This window comes from Pempheris klunzingeri, chromosome 6, assembly GCF_042242105.1.
Source record: "Pempheris klunzingeri isolate RE-2024b chromosome 6, fPemKlu1.hap1, whole genome shotgun sequence".
NCBI lineage: Eukaryota > Metazoa > Chordata > Actinopteri > Acropomatiformes > Pempheridae > Pempheris > Pempheris klunzingeri.
Window position 1 is genome coordinate 13,366,445 of NC_092017.1, and position 11,586 is coordinate 13,378,030.

An 11,586-nucleotide genomic window follows, 5' to 3' on the forward strand; every position below is an offset into this window, starting at 1 on the left:
TGATAATAATATTTAGAACTGTGTCTGCTTTGCAGTTTTGAGTGGCAACACAAACAGTTTCTGTCTGGGAAATGACTGTACAGTCACCACAGGGGAGATAATATTAGCTGCTATGAAGATTGTCACAACCTCCACAGACTCACTGATGTTTTCTGACAAATTAGTTGAATTATTACTATTTCTATCTGTTGTGTTGCATGTATTTGATTGTGTTTTACTTAAATTGCGGTGCATTGAGCTTTCAGGGCCACTGTAGGCATTGACTCCACAGGATAATAAAATGACAATCAGAAAACAGTGTCTCATAGTAGATTTTGCATTTTATCCTTTTGACAATATATTTGGCTCTTTCTGAACTTGACCAAGTCTGGATCATGATTCATAAACGGACCATGTGATCTGTGAAGTGAGGCTATTCACAGGGTGTTTTCGGTCACACAGAGAGGCACGTGCAAATAAGTCACATGTGAGGGTCTGAGACTTTACAGTACAGGAGGAGATGAGCGTACACCACAGCCTGCTGGAAATTTCCATAAATGTAAATATTGACACCTTGGGTGCATGAGAAACTAAACCCAGGTCAGCAGTGATTGCCAACAGCATTTTGTCTACTTACACGCAAAGATCACACCATGGCATCGCTTACAGTATATTTTCTCACCCGGTGCATCAAAGGTCTGGCACTGAACCAAGGACAACAAGTGTGTGTGTTTAAGGTGGAAAGAATCTGATGTGATGAGAGGACGAACAGCAGGAGAAAGACCAGAAAGAATAACAGTGTGGCCACAAAAAACAAAAGGACGGACTGTCGTACTCATTAAATGACCTTGCTTTGACCACAAAAAAATTTGATTAAAAAAAGCCTAGATGCAACTTGTGCCAAACTGAACCTGGATCAGATGCTGAGAATATTAATCTAAAATAATATGATAAAATTAAACATCTGCTTTTACAATATTCTATCAAATATGGAATATAATAACAACATGTTGTTTATTGGTTTTAATTTGAAATACGGTTCTTCTGTTCAAGTAATGTCACTGGATTCTCACATCAGTATGAGGCTGATCTCAATAACAGGAAAGCATGTCAGGTGACCTCTGACCCCAGTGACAGTTTGTTCAGATAGGGAAACTTACAAAAAAATAAATGAAATAAATCACTTCTATCGTTCTCATTGTACTGAGGCAATATAGCCACGCTAGCAGGCTGTCACTCAAATCTGAGTTCATTGCAGGGCAGGCAACACGGATAATCAAAAAAGCACTATTTTTTATCAACTTTGTACCTGTAAATTCAAGTTTGTGTCCCACAAGCTGAAAAAACACATTCCTCTGAATATCATGCTAGTGCTTCTATTCACCCACTGGCCACACCTCAGTGAAGCTCAGAGGCAGAAATGTTGCTGCTCTAATAAGGTCACGGGTCAAAAGCACAGGGTAAAGGGTTTGAAATGTTTTAAACAACAAGAGGGAGGTCTTTACATTTTCAAAACTTCTACCATCTGTGCTACTACACTGCAGCTTGCCCTTCATAAGCTGCACCTATAGAGTTGCTACTTACTACACTACACTATACTACACATGCCAGAGCTGCAGAGTACAGCTGAGGGGAAGAGAAGGAGATACCGATGCTTCTTGCTCTATCATATGCATTTAGCCATATGCCGACAAGGTTCACAACCTCCTCCCTACTGCTGCCATGTGCAACGCCACAACATTTGTATGAGTTTATGCAGATCCTGGCATGTGGCCATTAGATGGTTAGTCATTAGATGATGGCCATTATAGGAAAGCCAGCCCAAAAAGTAAAAATAAAAATAAGTAAATATATTTCACAGAGATGTTGGAGACTGATATCACAGTGTCTTTGATATATTTCAACCTGGCGTCAAAAACCAAGCACTGAAATGGCCCTGCCCACAGTAACTGTTCTTATGCATGCAGATATAGAGGAATATTCCATTTTAGTTTTACTTGACTTATCGGGTGCCTCTGACACTATTGAACACTGAATGGTTTTCCACATGCCTGTCTGACATACACCTCAATGTTCACATTAACAGTCACGTATCCTCTGCTCCTCTCCACTGTGGAGTTCCACAAGGGTCGATCCTCAGACCTATTCTGTTTTCATTATACGTATATGTTACCTCTGGACCATCTGCTAAGCTTCTCCAATGATAGCTGTTACCACTGCTATGCTGATGATGCACAGCTTTACTTTTTGGTCAAACCTAATAACTTCAATAACCTCATCGCCTTTCACAACTATCTATAGTTTCTGCTGCAAATTGGATGTCTCATAACATACTTCATCTCACTTCTGACAAAACTAAGACCACCTCTGAGAATCTTTCTGACCAACGTTTGAACTTTGAACCTCATATTACTAAGCTTGTTTGCTGGTCCCACATTTCTTCAATCCCCCCGTTCATTGGCCTTAAAAAAAGATAAAGATTTGATAATTTTATTAATAACCTAAAAGAACAGATTATCAGATTAAGGCTTTCATCTGTTCCCTGTTCTGATTTTAAAGCCAGTGGGAATCATACATTTGCGACTGTAGCTCCCAAAATTTAAAACAGCCTTCCCCTTCCAATCAGATCTGCTCAATCTATGGTTTGTTTTAAACAGCTGCTTTGTGTTTATTTTGCTGATGTGGTTTAACCTTTCTCTATGCGTGTGTGTGTGTGTGTGTGTGCATGTATGTATGTATGTATGTAAGGGCTAAGTAAAATCATTATACTTATCACAGACTTATCATATTAGGTGAGTTAAGTTAAATCAAGGGAAATTCAGCACAAAAACAAATGCAGTGTTTTGAAACAAGTCAAAATAATAAAGATTACTGATGTAGTGCTAAATGATGTGATATCCTTTTAAAATCGATCTAGTTTTGGGGAAATAAGTTTATTACTTGGGACTGAGAACTAGATCAAGTGAACTTTGATTGCTGCACCATGTACCCAAAATCCAGGACACTGGATTTGGGGACAGACTTGTAAACAAAGCATGCTCAGCACAGCCAACAGTCTGAGAAATCTGTTTGTGTTTTGTTGCTCTTATTGGATATTGCAGTACCCAATAAACGATCTAGTGTACTTTGTGTTCTCTAAGGCCCGAAACATCAGGCAGCTCAGGTATCAGCTGCATGGAAATGCGTCACTGTGAAGAGGTTAACAGTCTTTAAAATAGGGCAAAGACTCAGAGCTTTAAACCACCACTGAGCTCTTTTTGTTGTTTTTTTTAGCTAAAACAGGTATTTCACATTTAGGGTGTTGAATCTTTTGCAACTGACAGAAGCATTGATGCTTAAAAACTGGCGTGTGTTTTCTGTTTTTCATTACATATCATGTCTTGTCAAAGTCAAACCAAGATAAATGATGTTTATAGACAGCAGACTTGAGCTAATCACCTGAGCCACAACAGCCTCCACAGACTTGAACTTCTTGTAGTAGAGGTGGTCAGCATAGAGGTGGAGCAGGCAGCTGGTCTTCGACTCATCGACTATTCTCCTCAACCGGCTCGCTGGTGCCTCCTGTGGATGAAATTGTACAGAAGAATTATTTATGAACAGATAAGGGGACACAAGCCAGGAAGCAGATTTGAATAATGTATGTCTGCTAAATGATAAGCTCGTGTTTGGACCTCTCCTTAGAAACAGAGAGTAATTTGTCCTTTCTTTGTAAATCCATGAAAACAACTCAAAACATGATGTCACTTCAATTTGGACTATAATTGGAACATGTCCCAGTGGGAGAGGGGACGGGTAACTTGGCTCCACTGGGAACATCTGTTTAGACTATTTCTTGTCCTAGCAGTGGAAATGATCTCCACCGGCAGGTATGTTGTTATAAATGGATCTATATCAAGGTCCCAACATCCATTGTTGACAAAGAACACCGGGACCTTGGGATAAATAGAGCACCCAAGGGAGAGATTAGCTGAATAGATTTGACAGATGTTTATTCTATTCATTCTACCTGGTCTTATAATCACTTTATAACACAATCAAATTTGTCTGGTGGGTTTGGATCTGCAGCAGCTCCTGTAAATATAGTTTACGCCTGTAAAGAAGCAGCTTTCTTAAGTAATCTTAAACTTTGTCTTTGTTACTGTCAAGGCATCCTGCTGGATGTAAACCATGTCATTTGCTCTTGGTGACTCATCTGGCTAAATAATAGTGACCTAATAAATGAGTGCACTCCTAAATAAAGGTCAGTTATTACAGATGATTCAGACACACTGGTGAATTCCCTGGTTTGGACATAATTGGCCATAAATGATATTGCAGAGGAGGACGTCTTGTCAGTGTTTTTGTGTGTGCGTTCTCTGAGGTGATGTCTGGACTGTCCTACCTCATTGGGCCTGAAGCTTTGGGCAAGGACGTTTAAATGTTCTGCACCACAGAATTCATCAGGGCCACTTCTCATGGAGGGTAGGACTACACAATACAAAAACAGACACTTTGATAACATGCAGTATAAAAGCATAGGTGTAGGTGTGAATGATGTACATATTACTTGTGCACTCTTTTGTCTCAACTACCTTGTCTTCTGTCTCTCTTTCAGTCAACAAAAACAAGAAAGCAGACAGGAACACACTAAGCAAACACTGTCACCAATCATTTTGTCCTTGAACATGTTCCTTCAGTTAGTGAACTTTTTATTACCCGTCAATGACTCATTTTAACGTGGGTGTACAGTGTCAAAGTAAAACTACAGCTATTATAAAGTTTGCTTCAACCCACTACTGCTCATTTATTGGAGCAGGCAGGAAATTGTGTAAGACAAATAAACACACTATGATGTGGACCAGTTTGATCTTTGGAAACTTATTTGTTTGTATGGAATGATTAATGAAAATGTGTTGTGTTAACCTGGAGCAACTGGAGCCCTGAACATGCAAGGAATTATATTATTATTGTTATTATTATTGTTGTTGTTATTATTAGAATTTATTACTAGAATTTCAAGAAGTGTCCATGCACTTTAATAAAATTTTGGTAATATTTAGCAAATAGAATCATTATTAGATAGGAGACTATGAAAATCCAACAAATGGATTTTAATCAAGCGCATTAGTGTTTTATTCTGATGTTTCCTGATGATCCTCAAGGTCATACAAACATATTAAGTCGAAGTTTGAAACAAAGGGGGTCATATGACTTCTCTGGTTTACTCAACAGATATATAAGGTCAGAATTATTACTTTACAACCCCAGTCATAGAGGAGACGAAAGGTTAGTTTCCTGGAGGCTAAGTTTACTGCAGGATTTAAGACACCAAAGTTCATGTTGTTTATTCAAAACTCACAAGGAACAATACAAACATGAACTATGTACTTACTATGTAAGCTGATACAGCTTTGTTGGTGTATTACTTGTGGTCTCATGTGACTCACATTCTGGAAACATGCACGGTGATCTCACATTTAAACCATGAGTTACATTTTAACCTTTCTTGTACAGAACAATTTCAAACAATGCCTGCATAAATCTATAGAAATTGACTCCTTAGTGACGAACACATCAAGCAGCTAACATGGGCAGAAGCACCCTCACATTCTCAGACATTTTATAAATAGAGGACCCACATTTAGCAATCAGCGCTGTGGCCTTGACTTGAAGTCATGGTGCTGCCTGTGGAAAACTTTGTGCTAGGTGTGTGGTTTGATTTCATTAAAACAACATCATTGTCTACGATTTGCAACACCTCTGGGATGGCTGCATCTTTCAGACTGATGCAATGATAATGGGGTTGCAGTCAAGGGAGGCATTTCATTTGCATAAATTGGTTCATCTTGTTGCACTGGCAGAAATACAGAATTCCACAAAAATGTGATGAGCCAAAAGGACATCATTGCAACAGATTGTGTTAGGTTTATGGTCAAAGACTGTGGGGAATCTGCATATGTATGTGGGGGAGAGAATATAATGTAAAGTATACTGCTGCAAAATGTTTCGTAATAATGCAAAATAATCAAAACAATAGCTTTCAATGGGATTATTCAAAACCTGTGGTTATAGCATGAACAAAACAAGCTATTCCAGCTACATTAATGTTGACAAAAGTGGCTTTGAATTCCACAGCATACAGTCGAGTCACGTGATATAACAATGTCCATATGTCGTTTGCAGAACTTCAAGGGGGTATTGAAGTGTGTGAATGTGTATGCATGTCCGTGTGAAACACAGTGCAACATCTCCCTGAATCAGACATGGGCCTATAGTGAGGGACAGGCAAAACACATGATTGGATCACACCATCCTACGAAACTCTTCCGGCCAATCACAAACCTGTAGTTCATTCTATGTATGGCATGAGTGGAGGTGGGCGGTGGGGGTGGAGGTGGATGATGTGGAGGACTAAATGCCAAAAAGGCGTCGACCTGACCACTGACAGAATTATTTCCAGATCTTTCTACTTGCTCATCTCTCTCTTCCTTTCTCCCTCTCTCAGTATGTTTCTGTGTCACTTCCTTCTCCATCATACTGTGCGAGATAAATGTTCCTGAACTGTGTTGTCAAAGTTGCCAAAGATTATAATTTATTTCATTGTTTTGCCAATTAAAAACCAAATAAAATATTTGACTGAATTTGGTCAATCACAAAATGCTGAACTATATCAGTGCAAAACCTGCCTGGAGAAGAAAACAATTTCCCAAATGCAAAGTCTGTGTCACATTTCAATCAAGACTCACATTCTCAGCATCTGTGGGAAACTAGCTCTACTCTTGAGAGTAATGTAAAAAAGCTTCTTGAATGTCACTCCAGCTTTGAGTATATAACAGTTACAGTGTGTTTGAGCAACATGCCAACAATCACAATCAGAATATTGCAACACAATCGCACAGACATTTTCAACCATTATTTCAAGCTCTTATAATAATATACAGGCCTATATCTATATTACTGAATTATGGTTAGGGGGTATGGTGTCTTGAGACCAGGGACAACACTGGCCTAAAAAAAAACATATAGTGTTGAGATGTCGTTTTTAAACCAGGATATGTCTGTACTGCAACGAGACAGTTCCATTGTTTAAATCACGACCCAATGAATGACCCTCTGGTCAAACCAAGTGTCCTCCAAGTGCCTTCAACTGGCCCATTTGTTAGCTCAAGAGCCAAATGACCATAAACCTGAATTTACATTCTAAATTAGTTTACACAAAAGTTTTTCTTCCTCTTTCCCATTAGAGAGCTCACTCTCTGAGAGGCAGAGCTCCTCTCCTGTGGAACCTTCTTCCAGTTTGGGACCAGGAGGCAAACACCCTCTCTATGCTTAAGAGTGGGATCAAAACGTCCTTTTTGATGAAGTCAGTAGTTGGGGGTGACTCAGGCCTGCATTGGATCAGCCCCTCTACATCCCCATCTGTATGCATCATGTCCTTTTAATGTATGTTACTAACTTGGCATCTACTGTGGAGCTTTTGTGCTTTCTCCTCTCACAGGTTCCTGTGGATTGCTGCTGAAGAGTCATTAAGTCATTAAGTCATTAACCATTATTAGCCTTATTATCCCTTATTAGCTGATGATTCCTTGAATCATTGTGTCTCTCTGAAGAGTTTGTTATTGACCTGCTCTATATGAAGTGTGTTGAGGTAATGTTTGTAATGAATTGATGCTATATAGATAAAGAGTGACTGATTTAAACCTCCAATCTATCGGTTATTCGGTGGACTTTCTGAACACAAGGCCAAAGGGTTCTTACAAATAACTTGATTTGCACGCCTGGTGGGAGATTTTTTGTCTTGGCCAGATTTTTTGCCTCATGTAGTCCAGATATCCTATATGAGCTCACATCCTCCCCATTGATGCAATTGATGAAACCTCTATGCATCTGAAGCTTCATGCAGCTTTTGTATGATGCTGTCAGACCGATCTGTTAGGAACGGTCACGCTCTCTTCCAAATGTATTTCATTACAATGTTATTTATGTAGAAGCCTTTCATGGATTTATCAGAATGCCACTGATCAGCAGCGCATGCAACAACTGTAACAGCTGTTTCTTCAGCACTCACGCAAAAGACTGATGGCCTTAAGACATTGCTGCAACACAGGGAGTTCAGCCAGTGTTCCACAGAGACATTTCTCAAATCCTCCATGCTTGTATAATACAATTTTGTAATAAATATTATCAAGAAATATATTTTTGACTAATCATTTAAGTAATTGCTAAACTGAAGATGTGACAGATTTATGTGTGTGGAATATCAATTCGTTGTTGAGAAGGTTTCTGTGCGACAAACTCAGAGAGATCACGTGAAACTTCACTCTCAGTTTGAAACAATAATTAATAACTCAAGAGTTACACATTAAGAGATGGTGTTTAAAGTATGTGTCTTACTCTTGATTTATCTAAAGGTATGTTAATAGCTACTCATCTTTCACAATGATATAAAACTTATGAATGAAAAATACTTCAATCATTATTACTGTTTATTTTTTAATATGTAGAATGATGCCTGTAAAAAGTTTGATCTTCAACCAGACCAAGCAGGTGGTGATTGTGACCACGTGTCCTGATATCATTGGAGCTGGGCCACGGCCTGTGTCCCAGATCTGAGAAATCTCATGATCCTTCATCCAGGAGACAGCAAGCTAATTATATACCCTTTGTTGCCCCCAGACGACAACCACAGGAAGTGGAAATACACACAGGAGTGGACACATTATGTCAGCCCTTCGTGTCTTAATTTACCGCTTGTATTGAAGAATTGATTGTTTATTGAAATATCATGTACCAAATCTTTAACAGTTTCCTGCAGATATGAAGGCCGGTGAATGAAAGAACAGGATGTTGTCAGCTGCAACGCTATCTAATGTAAACGTTGCTAAAGTCGTGAGAGGGGTTGAAGAAATGGCGGGAGGCATGGGGGGGGGGAGGCAGCCACAGAGTCTGTGTAGACTTACGGACAAACATGAGGGGGGGTCTGGCAAGATCTGCGTGTTTCCAGTAAAATACTTTTTTGGAAATAATCTTTCACTGATTCATCTTATACAGCTCTCAGTTATGACTACCAGCTGGCCAAATCATAATCCGACATGATTACCCAACTAAGATTTTGTTTTAATCTGTTGTCGTAGAAACTGTCTCCATAGCCTTCAAACCCTGCAAGATCCTCTACATGCTCTTCTCTCCTTACCCTTTAGAAACTAAAGTGCAATAGTAGTGTAGCCTTTCCTCCTCCTCTTTCACCTTCATACCTTCCTCGGTACTTCAGCCCCCATCTCTCCTCCTCCTCCTTCAAAAGTCACCCCATCTTCGGTTTATCTTTTCTTTGGCATGTGCCCAGAAAGGGCCTCAACACCCCCTCAGAGCCCTAAATAGGTTCTACTGTTACACTACAACTCTACTCTTACTATGAGTTAAGGGTACAGATAGTTCATTAGCCCCTAATAACCTTTGCTCGTACTAGAGCTTGAGGCTGCAGATACTATAAAGATACCATATGAGAGCAGAGTGATGAGGATTAGTAACAGGGAGGAGATGCATTTTGCTGCAGTTATTTGTCTTTCTGTGAGACTGCCAAGAGGGACATTAATCAAATTGGTGGGGGAGATCTGCTGTAGCGAAGAAATTATTTTGTGCTCTTGCCATCATCATGAAATGGCCAGGAAAAGCAGCTGAGGTTATTGGAGTGTGTCAGTTGGACAATTTCAGTGTGCAGAAGCACAAGCTTCAGTTTATTTTTTTATTCTGGACACAACAGGTCGGTTACTACCTATTACCTATAAACTTTTTTCCTAAAATGGAAAATTAATGGTAGTCTTACCCATATCGTCCTCATGGTAGATTATAGAATGGTGATCTGTTTGGCTTCTGGTATATCTATGTGCTGGTTCTATGTGATACGTCCTGTTGTCTGTATGGATGGTTCCCTCAAACTGACCCTGTAACACAGAGCCATGGCAGACTGAGCCATTTTCCCCTGCAAAACCAAGTCAAGGGAAAGAATGTTTCAGGGCGAGGGAGGTGAAAACGAACAGATATAAGAGCCAAATGAGAAACAGACAGACAGACAGACAGACAGAATAACTAGATAAGATACTGAGAGAAGCTTAAAGATTAGAGGCAATGTTCAGACATAAGTGAGATACAGGAGCTGAGATATGAGGCAAGAGACACAATGAATGGACTCTCATTCATTCCACACAGCTCAGTAAGTTTAGATAATTAGGAATGTTTTGCCATGAACAGATGTTTATCCAAATGCTTGCCCAGATGTTTCACCATTTACTATAAATGACTGTTGATATTAGGTGATTAAAAGCTTTGATGCCGGTAAATTCACTTGAACTTGAATAGCAGGTAAACAGTCCCCAGTAGGCCAGATATTCTTGCCATACCCACCCTCTAGTGTTCCTGAATATATATGGGAGAGGTCAACTGATGTGGAACCATTTTCACCGATCACCATGAAATTTTTGGTAAATGATGCTGCATTGTGTTTCAAATGCAGGCGGAAAGTTCTGGAGGGAACAAAAACACAAACAGTTCACAGATGTGGCTAAAGCTTTGTAGTGTAGTGAAAGATTTGTAGATCTATCAGCGGCAGGCAAATGTGGACAATTAATGGTTGACATTTGTTGCTGGTTTAGGAATGGGAATAGGGTGTTCAAACAGAAAAGAATGAGGTACCTGTGGAAAGCAGTAAAGTCCAGCTGCAGCATGTATTCCTGAGGTTGTGTAGCTCTCCTGGCCCTCATGTGCTGCCTATGAAGATCTTCCCTGTCATATGACAAGCCCTCATAATGCTTTATATATGGACTGATGCCACTCACAGCCCCTGCCAAAAAGGAAGACATTACAGTCATGTCACAGGGCTTCACACTTTGCAGGGAAACCCAACAGGGATGCCCACTCTCATCTCCTATGTTCATCTTCAGGAAACTAAATGCTGTTGCACCTCACATCATAAAATAAGCCCTTATTGTTATATTTACAAGATCTTAACAAGCACTTTTCCATTAAACAAGAAAGTGAAACATAAATACTCCTCTCTGAAGATGCTTGGGATTAATAAGCACAGCATTAAGTCAGGCTTTCGTGATTGGGCAAATAAAACCACAGGTTTAGGAAACACTGAGAACAATGGAAATACTAAGACAATTTATTAAGCTATTTATCGTTTACTACTATTTTGTTGACGTTCAGAAAATTATTAAGTTAAGAAGGATATTGTAAAATGTGAAAACAAGACAAATTGATTTGTTTGATAATTGACTAATAGATTTCAGTTCCAATAACTTCCTATATTTACTACAAACAAGCTATTTTTGTCTCTCACCTTTATATCTCAAAACACACCTTTTTTATGGAATTTGATGAGGATATTCATCCTACCAATGGAAACCAATAAAACCAACAGTCTTATGTGATTTTACCCCCGTTAGACCAAATCTTGACTACACTTACATTGTGTGACTTCCAACTATTGAGTGTTGACTGTGAATGTGCTGACAAACCAGAGAAAGCTTTGGGAGAGGCTTGCACCTCCCTGTAAAAGGTGTCATTGCTTACTTACTGTTGCCCCTTCTTAAGAGAAAAGCACTTACCTAAACCCTTAATAAAAGGGTG

At 39.4% G+C, this 11,586-nt stretch overlaps 1 protein-coding gene across 1 annotated transcript in view; it reads right to left on the bottom strand.

The window, feature by feature from the left end:
• LOC139202882 (disintegrin and metalloproteinase domain-containing protein 10) overlaps positions 1-10,748 on the bottom strand; it is a 28,684-nt gene extending 17,936 nt beyond the window's left edge. Inside the window, exons 1-5 of the mRNA XM_070832478.1 lie at positions 10,648-10,748; positions 10,360-10,478; positions 9,782-9,937; positions 4,361-4,446; positions 3,418-3,540 (exon numbers count right to left, since the gene is read on the bottom strand). Coding sequence (XP_070688579.1) covers positions 3,418-3,540; positions 4,361-4,446; positions 9,782-9,937; positions 10,360-10,478; positions 10,648-10,715 — 552 coding nt within the window. The 5' untranslated portion in view covers positions 10,716-10,748. The remainder of the gene's footprint in view (positions 1-3,417; positions 3,541-4,360; positions 4,447-9,781; positions 9,938-10,359; positions 10,479-10,647) is intronic.
• Positions 10,749-11,586: the final 838 nt, after the last annotated feature.